The sequence below is a fragment of the Macrosteles quadrilineatus genome, unplaced genomic scaffold (assembly GCF_028750875.1).
Source record: "Macrosteles quadrilineatus isolate MER2022 unplaced genomic scaffold, UCM_ALF_1.0 Scaffold_5__1_contigs__length_97177068, whole genome shotgun sequence".
Lineage (NCBI taxonomy): Eukaryota > Metazoa > Arthropoda > Insecta > Hemiptera > Cicadellidae > Macrosteles > Macrosteles quadrilineatus.
Genome location: NW_026542598.1, coordinates 44,079,485 through 44,107,398, shown reverse-complemented (window position 1 = coordinate 44,107,398; position 27,914 = coordinate 44,079,485). Strand labels below are relative to the sequence as shown.

The window sequence follows — 27,914 nt, the reverse complement described above, 5'->3', positions numbered from 1 at the left end:
GACCAGTACACATTAAATGTGCACTTTAAATGTTTTGTTCTTTTTGTGTACGTTTACTTATTACACCATTTAATACTAAAACTCAAATTTCTGAAACAACGACAGATTTATTTATTCATGAATATTGTATTTTTGTATTATACATTTTTTCAACAATGAAAGATTAGTTTATAGTAGTACACTACTCCAAACCAATATTTCTAAAACTTTTAAAATTTAAAAACATAACAAGTGATGGTTTATTACCTACACCTAGGCTGATAAAAACAATAGCAATGCAGCAGTTGTTCCTAATTACTAAATAAAATCCGTATCTATTTAAATTATAAATTTGGATTTTTTAAGTGGCGGACATACATTCACGTCCTAGGACGCTAGTTCTAGCCCGGAATTGTTTTACACATTACTTTAGGCTAGTCCTAGTGGGTTGCGGCATTATCACATGGATAAAATCCATTGGTGATTGGCGGGATTTTCACCTAGGACCTCAGGCACCGAAGCTTGCTCTAACCACTAGACCAGCTCGCTCCCCAAGCTGTGAACATTTGAAAACAACAGACATTTCTGTGGACAGTCATTACAAAGATCGTGTAATCTAGTTTTGAGAGCAAATTATTTTGTTCTAGGTGATAGCGGCGAGACATCTGATAAGGTCAGGTAGAGGAACCACCAGCCCCTTTGTAGAGGTAGAGGTGCTCGGAGCGGACTACGATTCTGGCACCAAGCTGACTACCAAAACTGTCGGTGAGTATTGAAGAATAAAATAACTTTTATGATCCATAGTAACAGGAAGAGTAAGCTTGCACTCTACTGTGCAACACAATTCTAGATTCGAAAGTACATAATAAATTCAAGCGTAAAATATGTACTAATTTTTATCAGGTATTCTCCGAACCTAAGAAGCAATTGTGAAAATGCAGCACATACGCATTTAATTCTTAAGGTCTTTTTATCAGACTGAATAGAGCGCAGAATTATAAGGAAATGCACACCCTATTTTTTCAAACAAGTTAATATATTTACGTAATTGCATTATGCAAAATTAAATATAGCTTCATGAACAAACTTTTAAGATTAATTAAATACATAATATTAATTAAAATCTAGTACCAACAGCTACATTAACTTTTATCTTTTTTTTAAGCTACAAAAGAATATCCAATGGTATGAAAAAACTGACTAGCATAATTTCTTTACTACTGAGTTTGAAGGTTTTTCTCTTAACCTACCAAGTCATACTGTGGCATATCAAATTTTGGTTTCTTCAAAGCATTTTGTTTCAATAAACATATCGTTGCAGCTGACAACGGTTTGAATCCGGTGTGGAATGACTCGGTCAGTTTTGAGGTCATGAATCCATCGCTAGCTCTGCTGAGGTTCCAGGTACAGGACGAAGACATGTTTGGGGATTCAAACTTCATCGGACAAGCGACGTACCCTGTGAGTATCAGAGAGCAAAAGTAATGTAATTTACTTAACATAGGAACTTCAGTGTTTTGGACTTGTCCAAAAGTAAAATAGTTTTCTGCACTGCATTCTGTGGAAACAGTGTGGCACTATTTCAAATCATGACTAATACAGATTGTTGTGATTATTCAAACCTACAAAACAGTTAGTGAATCTGTTTTTAAATTACATTTATTTGTAAACATTGTAGCTCCAAAAGTCTGACATCGGACCCTTTAAAACCCTCTGAGGCAGAGCCATTTTGACCGATCTGCACCAAACTTCACACAAATCATCCTTGAATAATGCTTAATAATGCCTGATAGTTTCATTACAATCTCTCGAGCGGTTTCGGAGTCCATAGGGTATATATCAAGAATCAAGAATCAAGAATTTTTATTCATCGTTAACGCTATGTACAACACATGCAATGGATGAACGTCATAATAGTAGCCTAAAGTTTACAGGCAATAAGGCTAAATAAATATAGACAATAAAATATAAACAAGTGCAGAGTACATGCAAAAAGTATCACAGTCATCTTAAAAATAAAATACTGAAGTTTATAAAAAACATAGGTATGCAAAGACTAGAGCAAACATGAAAACAGGTGCAATGTGTATACAATAAATGCAGTGTGTTTAAAATAAGTTAGAAAAAAAACATAGCAGGGGCAAGAAAAGAGTATAAAATTTAAAGACAATACTAACAAACAGACAGATAAAACTTATAAAACAACTCAGCCCTTGGCTATATCACAGACAGACAGAATTTAAAATTGAATATCAACAGGCAATACAAAGAATTCATCGAGCTTGTAAAATGGCCTTGCAACCAACCAATTGTAAACAGACAACTTAAACTTAGTGAAAGATACATTATGTGCAGAAACAGGCAACTTATTAAATAGATTAATGTACATAGTGCGATGCTGGGATTGTGATTTACTCAAACGAACATAAGGCTGATTGAGTGAGGACATGCTTCTAGTGCAATAACCATGCACACTACTTCTGAGTGGATACTCATGCAGATGTTGCTTAACATGCAACAGGCAAACATAAATATACAGGTTAATCACTGTCAAAATTCCTTCGCTGACAAAGAGTGGTTTACAGTGTGCTTTAAAAGCTGAGTGTGTGATTATACGCATCGCCTTTTTTTGTAAGCGCAAGACTTTATCAATACTGTGGCCATTCCCCCACAGACGAATGCCATAAGAAATTATTCCATTAAACAAAGCATAATACACATTTTTCAGGTACACTTTAGGGATCAGCTTCTTTAAATGCCACAAAAGAGAAATCACTCTAGATAGTCTGGTACAAACATTCTGTATGTGAGAATCCCATGTAAGTTTGGTGTCAACAGTAATACCTAAGAGCTTAACAACAGAATCTACAACTACATCAGATTGAACATCAAACTGGCACAAGGAAAAACATATTTGTTGAGTTTTATTGGTATTCAAAAGGAGGCCATTTGCTTCAAACCAGATTGTGCCATCTGCCATCACATCAGACATAATGTTACAGAGCTCAGCAATATTGTTACCTGAACAGAAAAAGGTAGTGTCATCAGCAAATATGACTTTGTTACAACTAATATTTACAGGAAGGTCATTAATTAAAACAAGGAACAGAAAAGGGCCCAGAACCGATCCCTGGGGTACACCACTTTTGACTACCGTTACCTCTGAGAGACTGTTTTTAAAACAAACTTGTTGCCTGCGGTTTGCCAGATAATTTCTAAAAAAACTTAGCTCCACACCACTTACACCATAATACAGTAATTTATTGAGAAGGATCTCATGAGACACACAGTCGAACGCCTTAGTCAGATCACATAAGGTGGTCAGGGTACTAAGGTGGTTTTCAAAGCCATCAATCACAGCTGAAACAAGGCGGTCGACTGCATCCTCACAAGATAAACCTTCCTGAAAGCCGAATTGAAATTTTGAAAAAAGTGAATTCACTTCAAAATATTCACTCACCTGGTGCTTCACAGCCTTTTCAATAATTTTGGAAAAGGTCGGTACAACGGAGATCGGTCTGTAGCTTGCAGCACAATCTTTAACACCTCTCTTATATACAGGCACCACTTTGGAGAGCTTTAACACATCCGGAAACTGCCCTGTACGCAGGCATTCGTTGACACAGTGGGTTAGGGGGAGAACAATCACAGGTAACATACTCTTGATAAAATTTCCACTGATACCATAGATATCTCTGCTATGGCCACTTTTCAAATTTTTAACAATATTTTCTATGTAATCACAGGACACAGGTTTGAACTTGAAGATGGGGTTTGGGTGTTGGTGATTTCCCAGCAAATCAGACGCTCTTTCTGGAGATAGGTTGACTTGTTTACTGACATCTTCCACAGATGAGATGAAATACGAGTTGAAGTCTTCGGGTGTGAGGTTGCAGTCATCATTACGAGTAGGCCTGTTCCTGGAGTTGTTTACAATCTCCCAAGCTGTTATACATTTGTTGTCTGATTGGGAAATTTTAGTCACATTGTGGTCCAGTTTAGCTTGTACAAGAGCTTTCTTATATCTTCGTTTGGCAGCCAAATACCTGAATCTAATAATATCCACAGAAAGATTATATTTTTTAGCCCAGAGAAGGAAGTCATACAGTTGCGATAACTCCTTTCTCATTTGTTGATGTTCTTGCTTAAACCAGGTAGGCCCAAGCTTAAGAGATTTCTTCGCATTATCCTACTAATATTATAAATGAGAAAGTTTGGATGTATGGATGTATGGATGTATGGATGTATGTTTGTGACAAGTGAACGCGAAAAATACTGGTCGGATTGGGCTGAAATTTGGCATGATGATAGCTCACATTCCCAATTAACATATAGGCATGTTCTTATTTCAAAAATCCTTTCGGGCTCCGCCCCAGTGGCTCTGGAGTTTCCCATGTTAACCTTATGAGAAATGGAATTATTGAATCTTAACAGCTGTTTCAATTAAACAAGTTGGTTCTGTTCTATGATGTTCAATAGCATTAAAGTTACAAGGATTACCAACAGGGTGCAGCACTATTATTTCTTTTACATTTATGACAACAGCTAATTTGCAACCAAAAGGTGAGTGAGCGCAGCGAACGAACTTCAACCTGGAGGCGAGTTAGCGTAGCGAACGAGCTAACCTGAAGGCAAGTGAGCGCAGCGAACGAGCTCCAACCTAAAGGTGAGTGAGCGTAGCGAACGAGCTCCAACCTAAAGGTGAGTGAGCGTAGCGAACAAACTTCAACCAGGACATGATTGAGCCATGGGAACGAGATAATCTTAAAAAATTAAGAAGTTAAACGGGGCAAAGCCCGCGGGTTACAGCTAGTACTTCATAATTCTAACAGGGTAAAAAGTGTCAAAGCTCTGAAAAAAATGCATGAAAACATGTTCAGGAAAATTATCACAGGAGTTGCTATTGATAGTGAGCCAATCAGTGTTAAGCATGTAGGACATAAAGTTTTCATTGTTTTTTTGGCTAAAACAACGAGTAATCTTAGAAGTCGTTTCTTGATGTTTGTTGCTACAGTCAGTGGGCGTTAGCTTAATTTCCAGAGCCTGATGGTCAGATAAAGGCACTGAAGTAACGTTAACATCTAGAAGTTGTCTTGGGTAGTTGGTAATAACATTGTCGAGACAGGCGGGTCCTCTTGTAGGCTTCTCATTTGAACAATAGCAGTCAACAGAGCGGAGAGCATCCAGAAATTGGAGAGGTAATGGCTCTCTAAGGCGAATATCGATATTAATGTCGCCACACAATACCACAGGCACATTCATTTTAGACAAAAATAAAATCAACAGTTCTACATTCTCCAGGAAAATCGCCGCATCCCCATCTGGAACTCGATAGACTGACAAAATGATTATTTCCAAGTTAGGGTAATGAACCAAGACCGCCACAACCTCAAAATGTCTCTCAACACAAAAGCGAGTATCGCAAAACTCAGATCCTCTCGGACAAAAATTGCCACACCACCCTTAGTTTGAATAGTGCGACAAAAAGCTGTTGCACATAACCCTCAATATGCACTAAATCAATAGTGTCAGGCCTACACCAATGCTCACACACACAAAGCACAGAAATATTTTGACTGTGTAGAATAGGATCAAGTTCGTTTTGCTTATCCAATAGGGATTGGGTGTTTACGGAATAGATGTTGTAATCAACCCTTTCCACAGAGGCAATCCTGTTAGCTGATTCCTTGTTTAGTTCTAGGTTCCGTTTGTTGTTTTGGACAGCTCGGAGTTTAAATGCTCCAAAGCAGGCCTATTAGAAACGATCTGTCCACTTTTCCTTGGCTTATAAACAGATACAAAGGCATTTTCTGGCCAAAATTCAGGTTTATATATGTCATCAAAATGCTTTGAGGGTATTCCTACTTTGAAAGATGAATAATGGTTAGGGTACTTACACTGTAGTTTCTCCACTATGTACTGAGAGTCAATTTTACCCTTTAGAAAGTCCGTTACGTTTTCACAGGTTGTATCTGGGCTTAGTTTGGAAACAAATAAGAATGTTTTCTTGTCTGTTGTACTTAGGTTAAGTTCGGAAGTTGACTGTCCAGTAATGAAACCGTACTTTACACTCTTGCTGTTTGACCCTGACCTAGGCCTAGTCCCTGTGTTATTTGTTTGTCTCTTTGGTACAGATGTTTGTCTCCTTTTTTGTCCCCGGGCCTTGACCACTGTATAAGGCAACTCCTCAGAAGCTTCCACAGGAAAGTCCGAATCACTCAGTGACTGTGAGGGCGAAGTTAGTCCTACACCTAGACCTACAACAGGGTTAGGCCGAGAGCTTTGACTACACATTGATAGGTTAGGATTTTGAGCATGTTTTTTAGTCATTTTATTTGTACTATTAGGCACTTTAGTTGCTGAGTTAGTGAGTCTAGGGCTCACTGAATTTACTTTCAAAGAATCTGCGTATGTTTTACCACCTGCAGAAGAACCATTTATTAACAGGTCGTCCAGAGCCTCAGCTTGATTGTTTACTGCCGATCGCAGGAGTTTCCTGTCATTGTCCATTTTAATTAACTGAGTGGTAATCACATTATACTTGTCATAAAGATCAGAAATTTGATCGGTCAAAAGTTTAAAATCGTCTGGACATTGTCCATTGTCAATTTCAGCATCAATTCTCTTTGGCGAACACGAAGTCTCAGCAGAAGCAGAAGCCGGTGCACGACACTTCTCACAAATATACACGGCTTTACCTTTTAGAGCTTTGAATAACTCGTACTCTTCGTCAGTTACATCAATGCAGGTGTTATGATGCCATAATTTACAAATCCCGACACATAGGAGTGCTTTACTAGTTTTCGTGACGTTTTTATTACACGAACCGCACTTTGACTGTTTGCTATGCGCCGCCATCTTGCAGTGACCATGGTATATACATACATGCTTCCTCTTTTATAGATATAGAGTGATTGAACAACAAAGTGTGCCTGGTAATTATTTTCTTCAGTCAAAGACAAAATGTGTCGTGTACATTCTCTAGCCGAGTGTTACGATTGCAGATGGTTGCGTTGAGGACGGGCTACAGAAGTGTGCCACTGAGAAATGGTTTCTCTGAAGAGATGGAACTTTCTACCCTCCTTGTCCACATCTCTATAAAGAATGTCAAGGTAAGTAGCACAACTGGTGGTCAGTTTATATTAGCCTTTTTAATGTCATAGGCATTTTTAAAGATTTTTGTAAGGGAATGGTCTAAACTCTACTCTTGTTATCGTCTCACGTTGGTCGTTTGAGGTTGAGGATATAACATGGAGCACAGGGGTCTAGATTTTGAAGTTATTTGTGAGGAAAGCATTCTTACCTGAATGTGAAAGAGTACAATTGGCACAAGATACACATAATTTAACACTACACAAAATATTGGATTAGAATATTTCCCTGTCACTGACAGAATTTTCAACTAAGGAAGAGAGAGTTTTCTTCAGCTCCAATATGGTGTCAAGGGAGATAGTGTCGCCAAAATTATACTATTGTCAATGGTATGTACTGTATCCAATACTATTTGTGTCTCGTGCCAGTTTGGAATGGGAAAGATCACATTCAGGTGAGCCTGCTATCCTCACAAAATATCCTAAAAACCTTCTTGACCTTTTTAGGCACCATCAGGGTTTAGAATCAATTGATTATGATTGAAAGTGAGAGAACTGTAACCATTAGTTTTTAGAAGTGTGTAACACTGATGGTGAATTAATATTCCTGACTGCCTCAAAACTAAAATTCCTTTGTGCCCCAGTGACCTTTTTTATTTGTATAGTTCTTGGCTTTTCAAGTAGTACATTTAAACAAATATCATAACACAATTAACACTGTGCACAGTGAGCACTTTTTCCTATCAACGGGAGATATCGTTTTGATATAGTTTTTGATCGTACCGACCACTCGATTCTTTATTGCACAGCCGATACCGAAGAGAAAGAAACGAAAGAACAATCAAAGCTTTTAAGACCATTCAATAGTCGATAAAAGATTTTTATTTTACGAACTGATATCCTTCCCCGTGGACGGATGTCCTTATTCCTCAGCTCACCAAACGGGGGCTGCCAGATGTTCATCCGTCTACCTGCGTTTTACCTTTTACTACTGCGCATCTTTTTGTTTGGGGTTTCACTCACAAAGCGAACTGTAATAGTTTGGCTTTGAGGAGGGTGCTAGTCTAGTGGTAGAGTGTGGGGCTTTGGTCCCTCAAATCTTGGCTTTAGTCATGCCAATCACCAATGGATTTATTTAAGCGATAATGCTGCCGCAACCCACTAAGCCTAGTCGGAAGGAATGTTAAAACGGTTCTGGGATGTAAAGGTGGGACATAAACATGTAATATTTGGCAAATGAGTTTTGTCTGAATGATGGTTTTTTTACGTGTTGACAGGAGGGAGGAAGTGAGTTTGACACCCCAGTGACTGACTGCTGATCCAAGACTGACTGGCTCCAAGATGGGCAAACTTTACCTCAGGTTATGTTTCCTGTATGGTTGCTATTTAAACGTTTATTTATCGTATTTTACAATTTTTAAAGTATTCTCATTGGAGTTAAACTTTGACGGTTGTGCTTTCAGGTCTTGATGTTTATTGTCTCAGATGTTGAACTTTACAATATTTTATGGAGGGATCTACTATTTCTCTATCTCCCTTCCCATATCAGTATAGACTTCAAGAATTTTTTATCGTAAAAGAGTAAGAAACAAAATTAATCAATACAACCTTTGACTATTAATACAACTAGACATTTCATCTCATGTTAAAGTTGTCGCCAGTTTTGTAATCAGAATTGTCGTAATTGATGTGAGCAACCATAAGATGATTTGATTTGATTTGATGCTATTGTAAATTACTAATTTCTGTAGAATAGGCAAACTTGTTTACCAAGTCAATTTGAAGGAACGACTTATTGTGAGCTATAGCAGTAATATGCCACAATCTACAAATATATTAGAAAATAGAATTCAATAGCGCATTCTGTGACTGGTCTCATACAAAATATATTTAAAAAATTGGCAGAGGGGGTGTCTAATTCAGTATCCAATAGTCAACGGTACAACCAAACCAAGCAATCAAATATCAAGACATAAGGTACAAGTTCTTTTAAAGTAAAATGAAACTAAATGAATCAAACTTTTTTATTGGAATTATAACTTTCAGTAGAATCACTAAATTGCAAACAAAATCAAATAAAAACTCAGATAAATACCCTACCTAATGTAGTGTGAATCCTAATCATATATAGTGCAGATTTAAAATATTTATACCAAATAAATTATGTGTTTGTCTCTAATAGGGTAAATTGCAATTTTAGAATTATTTATGTTTATGTATATTTGTGTTGGTTAATTAAATGTATGTGTAAGTTTGGATGTAATGTCCACGCTCTCTTTATATAGTCATTGTTATGATCAACTTGTTAGCTCTTTAAGAAAATATTTGACTAGGAAAAAGAAAACTTGATGTTAAGGCAAATAAACGTAACATACATTTCTACATTTGATCTATTTCAGTATTAAAATTTAACTGAGTGGTGGTCAGAATGCATTGGGCTTGGAAGACATCCTGTCCATAACCAACGCCTTTTAGCGTTGAACGTACAAATCTAAAAACCACTTGAAGCTTTTGATATATCTAAAAGCTTTAAATAACAGGTCTATTTAGTAAAAATATTCTACAATGGAACCTCTAAAAATACAAAAAAAGAACAATAAATTTTCAAATACTTTTTTAGTTACCATATTGGGTATGTTTATTCGCCTTGCCAAATTGAAATTGTAATAATCTATCAATACCACAATGTGCTTCCATTAAATTTAGTTAAGTATATTAGTATAGATTTAGGCATTTAGATTTCATCTGTGTTTGTTTTGCATTTTTCATCATCAAATAGGGTCATGCTTGGTATTAGAACAAATTTATTTTTAACACTCTGTGTTGGCCAATGCTGCAAACTATTCTTACCTTTTATTAAATGTTCTATGGAGTATTTCTAAATTGTACTGAAAAATCTCAAGATTTCCAAAGGTTTACTTTTGTACAGGGTGTTCTTTTTTTTCTAAACCCAAATTACAAGTTAAGTACTGTGAGACCAACTACAAAATGAGCTCATATTTTGGTGTCCCTGTTTTCTTTACTTCATTACCTATCAGCTGATATTGAATCGTTGTATATTTATGATGTTTATTTGGGAATTTATTGTGAACAAGACTTAAAGCTGTGTCATAGACTAACCAACACAAGGAGACTTCATCCCGTCCCATTTTAAATTTTGAAGCTCGTTTTACGTCTCTAGTTCATGTTTAGTAACACTGACCGCTAGTGTTGACGAAATTTTGTTTCTATTATTTTAGTGTTAATTTCATGATTTGCGCTTTAACCCTTAGAGTGCCAGGAGAGAAATAAAAGTAACGCTCAAAAAATGCCGATGATTTTTCCCGAAGGTCGCGCTAAAAATGCCGAGCGCAATCTAGCGATTTTTAGGTTAAAATTTCGTAAAAATCGAATTTTCGATATTTCGACCAACGAAAATCGATGTATCGCATCTAGTAACTTTCGACTCAATCTTAATATATGGGTTAAAAGAATCCGAGTATCCATTCGGTTGTTATGACAACTGTTAGATCATTACGAAACGTCCGGTCAGCCGGACGTTGGCACTTTTGGCTCGTTCTAAAAATGTCCGGTCGGCCGGACGTCGGCACTTTTGGCTCGTTTTAAAAACGTCCGGTTCCCCGGACGTTGGCACTCAAAGGGTTATTGTTTGGTTGATATAACTATTGGACGAGTTATTGTTTACGAGTAGATAGTTTTATTTGGTTAAACAAGGTTTTACGTGACTAAAATAACAAGAAACTAATTGTAAACAAAACACAACCTCTACAGTACACCGGACAGAACTAACAATAAAATTGGCTTCAGCTGTTCCATATGGATTAGAAATCTACTAAGGAAGTACGTTTTATCTATGTTTGTATTTCACAAGCTCAAAGAATACAGAAAATTATATTATAAAAACTACATTATTGGTTTTATTCCGAGAAAGGTTTGAAATTACGTTTTCAGGTGTGATTTCGATATATGATAAAACGACAGTTCATAGATTTGTCAAAAATTTAAGGATACCAGATAAAAAAAAACAAGAAAACGTCTTATTCATTTTAAACCGCCAATAACACTAAAACGCAGATAGGGCCTAACTATGTAGCAATGAATATCAGCTAATCGGCCAATATAACCAATAAAGTAAAGAAAACAGTAATACCAACTTAAAAGTAATTCTTTCTACCAACATCAATGTAATTTTCTTACTGTTAAGTGTCTATGACATTGGGAAATGATTAAATGAGCTCGTTTTGTCATTAAACATGGTCTCACAGTAGACCTACTTGTAATTATTTGGGTTGCATTAAAACACACGATATTACTATGTAGAGAGACATTTACTTATTCGTAAAATCACACACTGTACAAGTTTACTGTGGTTACTGTTACTGTAGTAAATATTCCATTGCCATAACCTCAAATAAATTTTACAGCTATAATGTATCTCTTGGTTCTCCGAAAACAAGAAAGAATGGTTTTAAAATTAAAATGTAATGTTACCACTACCGGGAAAATCCACAATAGATATTCTTCATAGCTTACTAGGCATCAGAGGGGATATATAAATTCGAATAATAAGTTTCAACTTGCTGGTTTTTTTAAACTCAATAGTGTTTCCAGTTGTCAAATCACTTTTTATGTATACACCGGTAGTTAAGGAAATTAATTGGTTATTTAATTCAACTTCGCCATGTTAATTGTTTAAGAAATGAATCATTTTTATTTAAACTAGAAATAATCATAGTCTCAAACTTCACAATCAATTTTTGTAAATTTTTAACCTAGTTAAGAAGGTGACTAAACTGTTTCAGGTCAAATTAAATTTAAGTTTAAAACTAGTGTTTTAAAAATAATGTTTTTGTTTTTATACTTGTCATTTGTAGGATAAAATGTTTATTTTATTAATATTTTATCAATGATATAGTATCTATGGGGTTTTTGATTGCTTTCAGTTAAGTTTCCATTTCTTTAAACCGAGTGAGATTCGTGCCTGAAGTTTGTATGAATGACAACAGTTTGCAACTATCCTGCCGCTTAATTTAAACACTTAAATACTTAAGTTTTAAAAGAAAACCAGATGTGGGGTATTGATACCCAGCATATGTGCCTCGTATTTTTTAAGGGGTGGCAATTTGGTAAAAGTGCACAATAGTTTAAACAATGAACATAACATGCAACTGTCTTTGTTGGAAAAGCTTTTACCAATACAGAGGAAGAATCAGAGAATGTTCTCATATTGATAACTGTTTCACGTTCAGGTATACCATAGTTTGTAGTGTTAGGAAGGGCTGTCATCTAAAACTGATTTGAATATAGTAAGTGGTTGAAGAGCGAGTGACAATGGATCCACCTTAACAAGTAGATGCAATGTGAATCAGAGAGTCCATGATTCAGTCGGGAGCATAACAGACTGCAAAAGCAAGGCAGCGATGTGGATTTGCGTTCCATTCATCAGTACAGTTGCTTGCAATGTGTCCATTCTCCATTTGCTTAGCTTCATATGTCCCATACATAGGCCTGTGGCCCACATGGATGGACAAATTCGGGAATAAAGTAAACAAACCTCTTAAAAAACATAAAAAAATACTGTAAAAGCAACTGCGGTTGTTAGTCAAAGCAGCGTACGGTTGAAATCATACACTGATAATCCTTTGTCCTACTGTTTCAGCCTGTACGTATCTTATCATTTAACTGATTCAGAGCAGTTATATAATTTTTTTTTGGTTTCTTTACCGGTAGTCTTTGTTTTGTAGAGTTTCACTTGCTGTGCTTTGCCAGAACGCATCTACTGCATGCTGCAAAAACGGTTTTACCTTCTTTTAAACTTAACAGTTTATTCTTTCTAGATAACTGACCCCACCTTTCTCTGTGTTTTAATAAACACGGTGGTCTTCCTTACCTTACTTCCTTGGCCACTGAAACCTAAGCAGTATTTTTACCTTGCTAACAATACTCTTCTGTTCCATCCCTAAATTTAAAAATTCAAATACTAGTTAACTTTTTAGTCCCCACCAAAATTTGATATTTTATCAGAGAAATCATCAGTAGTTTATCATCACCAATGTTTTGTTCTTAGTCATTTGTTTTTAAATTTGGAACTTTAAAGTTAACTGAATGATAATGGCCCGATTAAGATTTGTACAATGTTGTAAAATTAGGAGTTACAAATATCTATGAAACTATTTCTTAAGTCTAGTGTTGTATTTAAGTTACCTAATTTTACATTAGGGCATAATTCACTGCTTGTAAATATTGAGTGCAACATAAACTTTGTATAATTCATTAAAAAGTAGAGGGATATTTTTATTTAAACATGAATGATGGTGCTAATATTGTTTATTGTACAGGTGAAAAGATATATTTATAAGTTTATCATGCTTTGATATGAGAAAGCTTTAAGGAACACAATTTTCCCCTAAAAATTGTAGTATACATTATTTATTAATATGGTTTACATCAAAAGATTTTCTGAACAACTTGTAAAAAGAAATCTAAATTAAATTACTGGGTACAGAAGCCCAGATAAACTAGATTCAGATTATAAATTGATGCTCTACTGTAGTTGTTCATCGATTTAAATGAAATGAAAAATGAAATGAAATGAAAAATCCTTTATTTTTTCAGGCAAAGTTAGGGCCACATGGCCCTTTCTTACACTTAACCTGACAAGTTTTAATGTTTGTAATGCATGTTGGTTTAAGTTTAAGAAATATATTTGCTGAATTGATTGCTTGCTGAATACATTACACCTCTAAGTTATTTATTTAACACATTTCTTTACTACTTAGGTTTTATTTGATTTACTTCTTGAAATACTTTTTTATAAAACTATTGTGTAATTTTATGTATAGATGTATATTACATTTTGTAACCTATATTGCAACTGTTTGTGCCTTAAGTAGTATTGTTATATTTATCAAATGAGCCTGAGGACAGTTAAGTTGTATAAAACTATTTAAATAGTTGTCAAGTTTCACAAACTATATAATCATGTTTCTGTTTGTTTACTTTCTACCTGGAAACTGTCTCTAAATATGTGATCAAAGCATTTTATGTAACTATGTTAAAAGTTGAAAACTATATACATGTTAGTATTATGATTACTGAATCTGCAAGATTGTATCAATAAAATATTTTATCTACCTTCCATTTGTTTATTCACTTATTTTTCATTCCTTCTTGTAACTACGTGGGTAAACGCCTTTATCTTATTTATTTTTTATATAATTTTTTTGGATCTAACTTTTAATGTTGGGTTTTTTTTCTAGTTAACTTGTAGTTCTTACATATCTGTTGTATTCAGATAAGATACATGTTGTACCAAACTGAATATGTTTGCTAAATCCTAATATTCCTTAAACCCTTTTCTAGTGTATTTCCCTTTGGGTAAATCACACCGAAAGCGAAGTAGCCTAGGTTTAAAGGTAACAGCTTGGTGTAGGATGGCTATACTTCGCTTTGTTTTGTGAAAATGTACACCGTTTGTTAAATTGTAAGGAGGGTGAAAATTGTCACTGTTTCTCAGCAATGCATTAACTTATCAAAATTTTTTGCTGGCCAATATGTGGCGAGTTACCAAGAGTTGGTAAAGTGTAAAACGATGATTAGTGTAACCGGTAACAATTTAATAAGGTTTTAACAGGTAATAGGTGTTTACATTGAATCAAAGCAAGACACACTAAAATGATATTTATTTACAATTAATCAGTGAAAGGTACAACAAAGCACTAATCCTTATTAGTGGGTTTGGATTCATGAAACATGTCTGTTAAATCTTTTGGAACACGAAAAAAGTAACTAAAGAAAAATGTTTTCCTGTTACCACTTAGAACATAATGACTGTCTTGCACCATCACATAGAACGGGTTTCTAAACTTGGTCGGGTTAGCACTTGTGAAATGTACTTGTCTCAAAATTGGGAGGAAAGGATTTAAATAAACACCTATGTATTCTTTTTTTGATGCATGCTTGTAAATTCTGAAGGGATATTTTAACATCAGTGAAGAGCCAGCAACCACTAATGATAGGAGTGCTAAGGAGAAGACCCAAAGTTCTTGTTCGGGATACATGAATTTAATATTACCCTTACCTATAGGCCTTCCCATTTCTAATTCGTCTTTATTGCAATGTCTGTAAACAACCAGTCCCAACAAGCCAGCACCCATGGATATAAGCACTGGGTACCCAATTCTGAACGTTAACTCCCACGTTGCTTTGTAAATCAAATGATAGTCAGGTGGAACATTATCTTTCGATTTCAGCTTCGATATACCTTTCTTCCCTTGGTCTATCAGTTTTCCAAAGTCTTCAAGTCTGCTATTCACAATTGGAGATCTATGAAATTGCCTTATAGAGTGAGTAAGTGTGCTGTGAGGGAAGCTTTTAGGGATCCAGTTGAATCTGCAGAGTAATCTGTTACACATCACCAGAACACCTACAGCCATATTTCCAACACCTGAAAGTAATAGGAGGTTTTTTTTACTTTAAACTAGTAGAAGGTAAACGTTTGTTATAAATCATATCAAATTCAGCCTATATAACAAACAACAATAGGCCTATCCTTGACTTAAATTTTTTGACAAATGGCCTTATGGTCTAAGTTTTTAGTGGATTATGTGAATTTTGGCATAAATACCATTGTCAGATTCATGTAAGAACCATTCTTGCTAGAAGAGGTGTGTCAAAAGTTCACAAACAAAATATGCAAAACACTAAGTTAGTCGACTGCACAGAGAAGTAAGATAAGTTACAGAGGAAACATTCAATCGTACACATAAGTGATGTATAGGGCAATGACCCCCTTGGTCTCCTGCTCTACAACGATCACGAAGGAGGAATACCTTGGGCCCTGTGTGATTTTCACACAGCTCGCCGTTCAGGCTCTCCCTTCCTTGTCACAAGTAACCTATATTTCTGCCCCAACATACTCGAAACCATAGCTGAAAGCGCATTGTTGTCCTATAAGCTTATATCCTCTGTACCTTAATTTATCTCTGTCGACCTTATTTTGAATTTAAATCAAAATAGATTTCTTTCATGAGTTTTTCTTGCACAGGCAAGACATATGGAAACGCGTCAGACGTGTGTCGACTTCTCGACACATGTCTGGCACACCTCCATATCGTCGTCCTGGCATAACTAACTTATTCCCAGTTTTTTTTTTTTAATTTAATTGTACTTTTTTTTTGTATTTAGTTTAATTGTAATCTGGAACCCCTCCAACTAACTTGGTCAATAAGGTAGGTAATGGTTGGGATAAATTAGTTGATCCTAGTCAGTTACAAAACTACACTGATCATCTCGCTCTATTCATTATTTATTATTATCTCCGCTTCCGCCTCCTCATGTATGACACTACAGAGGGCCACGGATGATGAGTGTCACTTCCGGTGCTGCCCAAGGTTCCATACTCGGCCCAGACCTCTGGAATGTCGTGTATGACAGCCTCCTGAGGTCTGAAATGCCTGAGGAAACTGTTTTGGTTGGGTACGCAGATTATAGCTGCACGTAGCGTTGAGCTGGTTCAGCTAAAGCTGAACCGAGTTATACGTACCATAAACGCATGGATGACAGACCACGGTCTCTCGCTTGCTTTGAGCAAAGCTTAGATCGTGATATTAACAAAAAAACGGATTGACACCATCGTGCCGTTGAGGGTAGGGGCCGTCGAAGTCCAGACCGTTCGTTCTGCCAAGTACCTTGGAGTTATGGTGGACAGCAAGCTTAGCTGGCAGGATCAGATTTTCCGTACGGCGGACAAGGTCGCTAGGGTGGTCTCCTCTCTAAGCCGGTTGATGGCCAATGTCGGAGGTTAATGTCTTCTGTCCAGTCCGTACTCTTGTACGGTGCTGAGGTGTGAGCAGACGCTCTCAATAAGGAGGTATAGAGGGATAGGATGCGGCTCACCCAAGTGCAGCGTTAGGCAGCAAGAGTTGCATCCGCCTACCGAACAGTGTCCGGGCTTGCCGTCCTGGTGGTTGCTGGAGTCATCCCCGTCAAACTTTTGGCGGCGGAGAAAAAGGCAATTTATCAGCGCCGTGGGGACGACCAGGCACGAACAGAGGAACGCACCTGCACCTACCAGCTGTGGCAGGAGAGCTGGGAACAGGAGACTCGGGGACGCTGGACCAGGCGACTGATACAAGTTTAACCTTGGGTTAATCGGCGGTGCGGAGAGGTGGACATCCTACCTCACCCAATTTCTGATGGGTCACGGCTTTTTCCGGTCGTAGGTACCTGTTCAGATGGGAAAAGCCGTGTCACCCGATTGCATATACATTACATCCAGGGTATTCTCCGCACCAAGAAGCTCGACCTTGACCGGGATGCGGTGTAGATCATAAAGTATCTAAATGCCAAAAACGGTGAGAGCACTGAGGGCTTATTTCACATGTTGGCCTGACTTGAAGTAATGTGACAAACAATTCCAGGTCTGTGTCCAACAGAGTGGAGGGGGGTTTTTAGTGAGTAGTCTGTGATAGATTCAGGAGTCTCACTACAGGCTGGCTACCCGTGTGCGTAAAAGCATTTTCCCTCCTCTCCCTTAAAAAAAATCTCGCTCCATTCTACACTCATATTAAATTTGGGTAAAAATATGCACCTAGGTGGTGTCCCCATCTCGATTGATAATGAATAATCCTCTAGGCCTAAGTAATGTTAAGTTTGTTTTGAATAATTAAACGTTTTGGTAGGACTATTATCTACTTAACTATCATACTGAGCAATAACTTACCTGAGCTTCCTTTTCAACCTTGGCCTAGTAAAATTTCAGTACAAACTCAGCCAGCCTGTATAATTGGGTAGACCTATTATTGGGTACATTTACAATTGCATGGTTTTAAACTGTGAAAGCATAATGTTGGCTAAGATTTAAGATTGCTTGAGACTTCAAACAATTTAAGGCCTGCTATTTACTGGAGTTAAAAGCTAAACAGTGCTAAATGTGCATACATTTTATACTTTTTGGCTATCTAAAAGCAAGAAGACATAAACTTAACCTAAACCACAAGAAGATTGAAGTTTGCCCATCCATCCGTGTATTGTATTCCGTTTCCGTCGTCGTCTGCTGTTGTGCTGTCTGCTCCTGCTGCTGCTCAGCTGCTCGAACATTAGTTTTGGAGGGATAGCCATCTGTCTAAGCAGTACAAAATGAAAAAAAGCATCAAAACAGGTGACAGTGATGTCAATGTCATATGTGATGACTGATAAAAAAAAACCATTCGCAACCTCAACTCAACTAAAAATAGTGATGGGCGATACGGACGCGTATCGCGATACAGCGATACGATACGTATCGGAAAAAAATATCGTATCGCCGTATTGAATCGGGCGTCTGTATCGCGATACGCGAATCGTATCGTCAAAAATATCGAAAAACGATACGTATCGTATCGTTTTCCCCCTCCCCTACCTAACCTAGAAACGGCAAATTTATTCTATATAAGTACCTGGGGACCAAGCTTTGCTCGGGGAAAATCATTAGTTTACTCTGAAAACAGTCTTAGTATTGCAGATACATTCATTAATCCATTTCCACACTCGACACTGCTCACTGCTCGCCTTTACTACTTCCTTCACAACTCCCTACGTCTTGGACCTGTTTCCCTATTCTTCCCATAGAATTTTAGGATTGCAGATACATTAATGTAATTGCCACAGACAGTTCCCACCACGGCCGCCTACACTCTGCACTGCTAGTGCTAGATAGCAGATAGCACGCTAGTGGAAAGTAAATGGACTGGACTGGGATGGGACTGGTACATTATCAAGTAAAAACCAAAAATACAGACGTCAAAAACTCCTATTTCAAACCACTTTCAAGTTTTTCAAACTACACATCCACAGAGTACAGATTTTGCAGTTTGCTCGGCCTGCGCAAAAAAAGCTTAAAAATATCGTTTTGACATGAATCGTATCGCTCTATGTGCCGATATAAATACAAATATCGTTTTAGGCGATACGATACGTATCGTTTTTCAAATATCGTATCGAAATATCGTATCGTCCCTCGCGTATCGCTATATTCCGATACGATACGATACGTATCGCACATCACTAACTAAAAACAAGACGATAAGGATAAGCAGACGATACGGGTACGATTCTACGATTACGATAGTGATAGTGTTAGTTGGCCTAGCTGTTAAAGAGGTGGACTTTTATTTTTGCGAATTTTTATTTATTTAGGCTAACACAACAAATAAGTTACAGCAACTAGCAACACCACTCATTTAGGCCTACTCTCTTCTTATTTACTTCCCATCCGATTTCTCAGATCTCGCACGCTTAGTTCCGTGTTTGGAGAACCAATAATATAGTGCATTTTTTTAGTGATCTTTTGGCTAGCATAGGCTTAGTTTATAAAATTTAATTTCTAATCGTTTATATTAGGTACGTATAGTCCTACTTGAAGAGATGCCTTCTAACAAAGTTATAAACATTGTACTTAACGAAAGTGCAGTAATTGAAGAACTAAGCAAACTTGTGGAAAGGTTGGCTAATGATGCAATCAAGAGAGATGATGTTTTCAAAGTAGGGTTATCAGGTAAATATGTATTTTTTTAAAGATGATTAGATAAGAAGATATTTAACTAACATAGCCTAGTCCTATACCTATAGTAGGCTACTATCTAGAGCCCTCTATTAAATTTGGTCTTACTGTAGTCTTGATACCTAGGGCCTAAAACTTTAAGGCTAGGCCTACCTTCTTTCCACGTATATTTACCCTAAGAAGGGTTCCAGCTACCCTAAGAAGGGTAGCTGTGACCCGCTAGTGTGAAGGGCTCCATATAGCCTAAGACTCGATGAAATTTTACGATCTGTTGGCTATGCAGTCCTAGGCCTAGAAAGACTTTAACGAGAAGGCGTTATAAAAAGCTCAAGCTAGGTCTAGGCCTACCTAATTTTTGTTTTCACCAGTCTTTAAAATTCGAGTTCACAAATCACTTTTGGCTTTAGGCGGTTGATAGGACTGAAAATCTGTGTCAATGTTAGGCTACCTAATGTAGGTTAATGTAGGTATGGTATAACCTAGTCCAGCGCTACTGAGCCACTGACTCGCTAATAAAAGAGTTCCTTGATTAGAGAGCTTTTGCTTGCAGGCAATTATCAGTGAACATTGTCTACTACTGTACTCTGCTTTCGACACAGTACTTGAGAGATGACTGTATTATTTTGTTGTTTTGTTCTTGTGTAGGCCTATTGTATTTGTCTTTTATTTGTTTTTATATTTTATGTAATGATGAATTTGACACCATTCTTGTATATACAATTTTATATACTAATGAATAAAGATGTTTTGAATTGAATTGAATTAAACCATAACATTCTTCTAACCAAACTCCAACTTATAGGGTTCTCTGACAATTCATTAAAATGGATGAGATCATATCTTCAGGGCCGAAAGCAGTGTGTGTGTCATGACAACTTGAAGTCCGACTGGAAACATGTTCCCTGTGGAGGTCCTCAGGGTTCAATTCTTGGTCCCCTGTTTTTCACAATATACATAAATGACATAACTACAGTACCACTGCACCACGTAAAGTTTCATTTTTATGCTGACGACTTGCAAAATCTGCTCTCATTTTAAAGTCAGTCATATGAATGAAATTATGTGTGTGATTGTGTTTTAGGGAAATACATTTATGTAATGTTGTTACACCTAATTGTTTATTTTAATCTTTGTTGTTTTATTTTGTTAATGTTTACTATTACTGTTAGTTTTTTAGAGGTTAATTGTAAGAAAGGGCGTGAGGTCCTAAGTTCGCCTCAATAAAGAAGGATTTTCATTCATGCATTTCATTCATTCATTTCATTTCATTTCATTCATTCATTTCATTTCATTTCATTACTCTGCAGTCGTCTGCTGACGAGATTGGAGAATTTGCTGCCGCAGCTGTGAATTCGGTTTCCACCTGTGCAGGTGCAGCTCTAGAAGCCACAGTTGTTTAAATTTCCTATCTGAAAAACTAACAACATAAATGATCATTTCCAGGTGGTTCACTAGCAAACTTTCTATCTAAAGGTCTACCAAACATTACAACAGAATGGTCTAAGTGGAAACTATTTTTTTGTGATGAAAGAGTCGTACCGTTAGATAGCACTGACTCAACTTTTGGTGTGTACAAGAATTCTCTAATAGGAGCTGTCCCACTCTCAGAAGACCAATTTATCAAAATTAACCCACAGCTTCCAGGTAGGTAATAAAACTGTTAATTTTATTTCCGCTTTTCTAGCCTGATTTCTTTTATGAATTACGCTTTTCTTCTAGACATACTTATGAAAACTTACGTTACCATATTAACAATGAACAAAACTAATTGTTGATAAAATAATAAAAATCATATAAAGCAATGCAATTTTTAATTTAGCTGGTACCTCAAATGAGAAGTTAATAAGAATGATATAAAATATCTCTAAATCAAAGTATTTACCTTTTTGTTGTTTTGTACCTATATCTCTTGTTTTTGATTTTGCTAAATGCTGATATAAAACTGTGTGATCACAATAGATAAGTCATCACAAGGCAAAAAAAGCTTAATCACACAGACTAATGCTAAAATTGGTCCACACAGCTGAGGAGGCTGCTAGGGATTACATACAGAAGATGGCTGTGCACTTTCCCCCCGATGAGCTTCCCAGGTTCCATCTGTTGCTGCTAGGGATGGGTCCTGATGGACACACTTGCTCACTCTTTCCTGGGCATCGACTGTTAGAGGAGACATCGGTCTGGGTCGCTCCAATCACAGATTCACCCAAACCCCCTCGTAAGTATTTCAGCGTAGTTTACTGTGCTTGTTAATAAAAGTGTCGAGAAATGCATTGCTGTTAACTTAGGAAAACGTTAAGCTAATTAGCTAATTTATATCAAGTATTAAATATCACACAACATTTAACTGAGTGTATTTTTTGTTTGTCTTGATTAAAACAGCTGTTATTGCGAATTCTTTTTACAGCAACGCGTGCTTTTCATTTAGGCCCTATACAGTCCACTACAAACAATTACATCCATTTTAATTTGCTTAATATTGTACGCCGTGCGTCAACACTTGTTTATGAAACGTACACTACAAAGCAATAAGAGGTGTTTAGCGTTTTGGAGATTGCTTAAGCTGGAGCGTATGGGACTGTTCCTCACCCAAGGGGCAGTTAGGACGAGGAGAATCCTTTCTAAAATCTTTTTGGAAGTTTCGCTGAAAGTTTGCTACAGCTTCAATTATCCAAAGAAAAATTGTTTGGGTCACTAGTAATAATATAATTGTATAATTTCAGCGTCTCGTGTTACCCTTACCTTCCCTGTGGTCAACAACGCGGAGGTTTGTGCTTTTGCCGTGTCTGGTCAAGGAAAAGCAGAGATGGTGAAGGTAGGTTATGAATAGTCTTATTCACAGCGAAGTAAGATACAGAGGTAACACACTTATGGAACAACTGTGCGCTTTTAGCTCTGGAATGGTGGGGCGGAAATATACTAGTAATACGGAGCAAGGAGGAGCTCGAACAGCTGGTGTACAATAGCAGTTGTAGCGCACTGGCTCTTCTTACAGCATGAGTGCTGTAGTAAGTGATGGTGAGGGGGGAGAGGAGATTGGAAGAGGACGACCAATACAATTTGCTCTAGCTACAAGCGACTGGTGATAGACACGACTTAAGAGTCCTTGGAGGCTAGCGGCGATCTTGGATGGTTTCAAACCTCTGCTAAAGAGTTCATTATCACCAAAAAATAGTTTTTCAAACATCAAACTGATTACACTGTAAATATCTAGTAGGCCCTATACTGTAAGATTAGAAATGTTGTTTGTTGCTATTAATGTATTTCCAAGGGAGTCCATGGAAGCCAACGGCCATCTTAGATTTGCCCGCCATAAGAGCAATGTTAATTTTGTTATTTTCAAACAGCCGCTGAAGAGTTATTTACCACCTCAATTTTTTTTCAAATACCAAAGTAATTATAATTTAAATATCTAGTATACTGTGAGATAACTAATTTGCTGTGTTGTTTTTTAAATTGGTTTTTGAGTTAGGCCCTAGCACGTCTAGGCTCCAAGGACTCTTATGTGTACCATTGAATTTTTTCTCTGTATCTTACTTCTCTGGGTCTTACTTTATGTGTTGAAAACAATTCCCAACCAAGAGAAGAAAATCAACACTTTTTATAGATACTATTTGTACATTACCAAACTATTGTGTAATCCATATAAAATATGAAATGTAACTGGTTTCACAGAATCTGAAACAATTGTGAAGGATATGTCATAGGTAGGACTTGATTTGATTGTTATCATTCCAACGTCATGATTAATCATAGTTAAATTAAGGACAGGATGTTTTTTTGATGCAACCAAAGTTAAAAGTACTGTGAGACACAATTTCATGACAAAACAAGTTAATATGTTGGTATACCTGTTTTCTTTACCTCTATAATATATAACAAGCTGCTATACCCGTGCTTTGCAACGGGAAGAAAATGTGACCTAGAGAGACAGCTATTCAAGTGGTGCTGATGTGTGTTTTAAAATACAGCAACTCTATGATTTAGTTTAAAAATATAAACTGATTTAAAAGTGTAATCCTACTTTCAAACCCCTTACTTTTGATGTTAATAGATCCAAAAGAACATACCTCCATACGGACACATACCTTAGCATCAATTTCTTCATATTGCTGCTTCATGAATGACATGTTTTACCATAATTCTTCAATTTTATTAAAGCCTCTTTCCATGTAGCTTACTATATAGATTACAAAATAAAAACTTTGAGCAATACTTAAACAAAACTTATACAACCTTTCTTTAAAACCAAACATAACCCTCCTCAATCTTCATTTTTCTAGTAAATAAACAAACACCAATTCATTGTGCGCACTGACCAGCTGTTTCATGAACTAAATTGAATTATATCATTTCAACTTTGGAAATATGCCAGGGGTAGCCCTTTGGAAATTAGCCTGTGGGGCAGAGCCCTTAGGAAATTCGTCCATATCAATACTTTTCGGCAAATCTACACACTATAAGCTTCATTTTGATGTGCCATATGCCTATATTTTCATTTGGTGAATGACATTAACCGTTTACAGAAAATTTGATTGTATCACTTTAATAATATAACAAGCTGCTATACCCGTGCTTTGCAACGGGAAGAAAATGTGACCTAGAGAGCTATTAAAGTGGTGCTGATGTGCGTTTTAACCCTAGCAGTGGCCAATGTTAGAAGTGGGGAATGGCCAACCCATTTTGGCGATTTTGCAGACCATTTTTTGAAAATTCGTAAAAATTCAACCGTACAAGTAAACCTAGCCAACCTCATATTCATTTTGTTCGGAAAGAACAGGAGAATCTAGAAATAGTAATATCATAATGATTTAGACAGTGTATTTTATCGGTAAAGTGAAAAAAATAAAAAAATTTGAATTTTTTTTTTGAAATTTCAAAAGCGGCCTCTGCATTTTTTTTCTACGGATTTTTTTATGGGAAATTCATTATATACATTTTGTAGACAATCTAATTCCCTACATAGAAATATATAACATGTAAGGAAAATATTTTTTTTTATAAGTTTTTGGGGCGAAATATAATGACAAACGGAGAACCGAAAAAATTGAAAACCGTACAGTGTTAGTTTATGTTGTAAAAAGTTTTATAATATATGTGTATACTAATAATGATATATACATGTTTGTAAAGCTAATGAAGTAAGGAATCAAAAAAAGTCATAAAGTTTATGGTAAAAATAATTTTTTACCTATAAACATACGTATATAAAATAATGTTTTTATATTTTAGCGATTTCTCGAGAAAAAAAATTCACAGTACTTAGTATACAACTTTTGTACCAAATTTTTTTACTTCAAACCAACATAATAATCTTGTAGTGTATTCAATTACCTACATAAAAATGTATAACATGTTAGAAATATTTTTTTTGTAGGTACATAATAGGGACATAATAATACAATAACCGCAAAACCGCAAATAAGTGTAAACTATAGCCTACAGTGTTTGCTTGTGTTGTGAAACATTATGTAGGCTGATGATATGTAGCCTACATATTTGTAAAGCCAATGAAGTAAGGAATCCAAAAAAGTCATAAGTATGATGGTAAAAAGTTATTTTCACCTATGATTATGTATCAATTTGAGAACGTTTTGAATTTTTTGCGCATTTCGAGAAAATGGAGTATACAGTATTTAGTAGCCTATATAATTTTTTACCAAATTTTTTACACCCAAACCAATATAAACATGTTGTAGTGTATTCATTTACCTTTATAAAAATGTATAACACCTTGGGTAAATCATTATAAGCACCTCTGAATGTCAGAATTTTCATTTTTGGACATGATGCTAACAAAATACAGTAGTAGGCCTATTTAGTATAGTATAGGCTATAACTTTTTTACAAAATTTTTTACCCCCAAACCATTATAAACATGTTGTAGTGTAGGCCTATTCATTTACCTTTATAAAAATGTATAACACCTTGGGTATATCATTATATAGGTACAACAATCTCTGAATGTCAGAATCGTCATTTTAGGACATGATGCTAACAAAATACAACCTTTTATGAACACTATTCCACACAATTCAGTAATATTTATGCATGAAGATAACTGTTATACACACACACAACACTTCACTTACACTAACACTACGAAATAATAACATATTTCGTAATAAATCGCGGATAAAACTATTGCAAAAACACAAACAAACAATGGCAATACAAGACAGCTGATAGACTGTAGCAGTAATGACTCACTTCCGTCGTCTACATGCGAGCATACAGAAATAACCCTGAGTGCAGGGCTGCCACTCTCTGAATCTAAATTTCTTCCTCTTCAAAATGATATACTATATGACTAGTAATAATAACTTTCACTGTATATAATTCGTATTTTCCATACTGTCACCAGACGACTGTTGGCCATTTGTTAGAAATTTCGAAAACAGCTGTTTTCATAAAATTGTACCGATTGTGCAATCAATATTTAGTTATAAATATCACTACCACAATGAAGATAAAATCAATGGCTATCCAGTGGTATCACCCGCAACATCCCAAGACGAAAATTACGCGAGCAGGGTAATGCCAAACAAGACGTGTTTTGCCAGTTCCCAAGGGTCGGCTGCAAAAGTCGTACCGCGCCAAAATTTCATTTGATTTCTAATCGTCGTGACATTGTTATATACCTGCTACAGTGTTTGTTTATGTCATCAAATGAAAGTTCAGAATGTGATCTTTCGAATGGTATATATATTATTCTAATCTGAGTTAATTGTAAATGTTTTTTACCGTTAAAAAAATTTCGGCCCATACCGTAACCAGACGACTTTGGCCATTCTAAGCATCAACGTCATACCGTAACCAGACGACGGTTGGCCACTGCTAGGGTTAAAATACAGCAACTCTATGATTTAGTTTGAAAATATAAACTGATTTAAAAGCGTAAACCAACTTACTTTCAAACCCCTACTTTTGATGTTCATAGATCCATAAGAATATGACAACATACCTTAGTGTAGCAATAGTATCAATTGCTTCATATTGATGATTCATGAATGACATGTTTTACCATAATTCTTCAGTAGTCAAGCCTCTTCACATGTAGCTTACTATATAAATTAAAAAATGAAATTTTGAGCAATTACAAAACGTATACTACCTCACTTTAAAACCAAACATAACCCTCCTCAATCTACATAAAGCATAACAAACATTTTTTCGAGTAAATAAACAAACACCAGTTCAGTGTACTGACCAGCTGTTTCATTAACTAAATTAAATAAATCATTTAAACATTGGAAGCATGCGAGGCCCTTTGGAAATCAGCCTGTGGGGCAGAGCCCATAGGAAATTCGTCCATATCAATACTTTTCGGCAAATCTACACACTCTGAGCTTCATTTTGATGTGCCATATGCCTATATTTTTATTTGGTAAATGACCTTAACCGTTTACATAAAATTTGATTGTATCACTTTAATAATATAATAGATAATAGATAATAATAATTTCTGTATATATATGGAATTATTATTGTACTGCTCTTATAATCTGTTATTTACTGTGATGTTTTGCAGCGTATCCTGAAGGACAAAGAGCAGCTGCCAGCCGCCAGAGTGTACCCTACCAAGGGCCAAGTGATCTGGATTTTGGACCAACCTGCTGCCTCTCTCCTTTAGTAGCCACACACACACACAATTGTCTACGGTGCTTTAAAATATAGTGAGAAACTCGTACTGAACATTTTTATACTCAAGTGTTAAATTTTGATCCGGATCAATGGACTAGTCATTCCTTTACATTCCACATTTTTAACCCATAGCAAACTTGTATTTTAACGGTTTTATGCAATATTAACTTATATTTTATAGTCTATGTTTTGTTGGAATCTTTTATATTTATGTTGGTAAAATAAATGGTTGATTACAATTTGTTTTTGTTTTGTACCAAGTGCAAAAGTTGAACTCCCCAAGTATGGAGAAGAGATATTTCAAGCTGTACAAATTCCTCAGCACATTCTACTTCTGTAAATTAATCTTATAAAAAATCTCTTCATAAATCCATGAAATAGGCCTGATATATCAGGTCATATCCCATATATGTGTATCTTTCTTTCACATACTATGTAGAATAAACAATCAATCAGAAAGAAAGGCCAATGATTGATAATGATTATTAGTATGTAATTTTGGGCCGCAGTTACATGGCGATCTTTCATTCCTCATTTTAACCTACATTATACTCACCAAAGAATGAAAATGATCAAACGCTGTTAACGGCTTGTGTAGAATATTCTTTCTCTCATTTTACGTTGATATGATTATGAGATCTGGACCCTGCAAAGACTTCCGG

General features: G+C 36.1%; 2 protein-coding genes and 1 long non-coding RNA gene across 4 annotated transcripts in view; 2 read left to right on the top strand and 1 right to left on the bottom strand.

The window, feature by feature from the left end:
* The window catches only part of LOC128993901 (1-phosphatidylinositol 4,5-bisphosphate phosphodiesterase gamma-1-like), an 88,282-nt gene extending 77,856 nt beyond the window's left edge, over nucleotides 1-10,426 (top strand). For both annotated transcript variants that reach the window (XM_054417990.1, XM_054417991.1), the window contains exons 23-26: nucleotides 627-744; nucleotides 1,301-1,440; nucleotides 6,984-7,091; nucleotides 8,348-10,426. In XM_054417990.1, coding sequence (XP_054273965.1) covers nucleotides 627-744; nucleotides 1,301-1,440; nucleotides 6,984-7,091; nucleotides 8,348-8,389 — 408 coding nt within the window. In that variant the 3' untranslated portion in view covers nucleotides 8,390-10,426. The remainder of the gene's footprint in view (nucleotides 1-626; nucleotides 745-1,300; nucleotides 1,441-6,983; nucleotides 7,092-8,347) is intronic.
* Nucleotides 10,427-14,735: 4,309 nt separating this feature from the next.
* On the bottom strand, nucleotides 14,736-18,110 carry LOC128994953 (uncharacterized). The gene is made up of 2 exons (XR_008490932.1): nucleotides 17,794-18,110; nucleotides 14,736-15,516 (listed from the first exon to the last, which is right to left on the bottom strand). It is a non-coding gene; the product is annotated as an uncharacterized LOC128994953 (long non-coding RNA).
* Nucleotides 18,111-19,131: 1,021 nt separating this feature from the next.
* LOC128994655 (6-phosphogluconolactonase-like) lies at nucleotides 19,132-27,461 on the top strand. Its single transcript, XM_054419346.1, has 5 exons — nucleotides 19,132-19,605; nucleotides 21,055-21,255; nucleotides 21,635-21,826; nucleotides 22,332-22,423; nucleotides 27,140-27,461. The coding sequence occupies exons 1-5, from the start codon at nucleotides 19,476-19,478 to the stop codon at nucleotides 27,239-27,241; spliced, it is 717 nt and encodes a 238-aa protein (XP_054275321.1). The 5' UTR covers nucleotides 19,132-19,475; the 3' UTR covers nucleotides 27,242-27,461.
* The last annotated feature ends 453 nt before the right edge of the window (nucleotides 27,462-27,914 follow it).

Coding starts and splice junctions, on each gene's coding strand:
- LOC128994655 (XM_054419346.1), top strand. CDS start 19,476: ATGCCTTCTAACAAAGTTATAAACATTGTACTTAACGAAAGTGCAGTA. Junction 21,827..22,331: donor AGATTCACCCAAACCCCCTC/GTAAGTATTTCA, acceptor GTATAATTTCAG/CGTCTCGTGTTACCCTTACC. Junction 22,424..27,139: donor GAAAAGCAGAGATGGTGAAG/GTAGGTTATGAA, acceptor GATGTTTTGCAG/CGTATCCTGAAGGACAAAGA.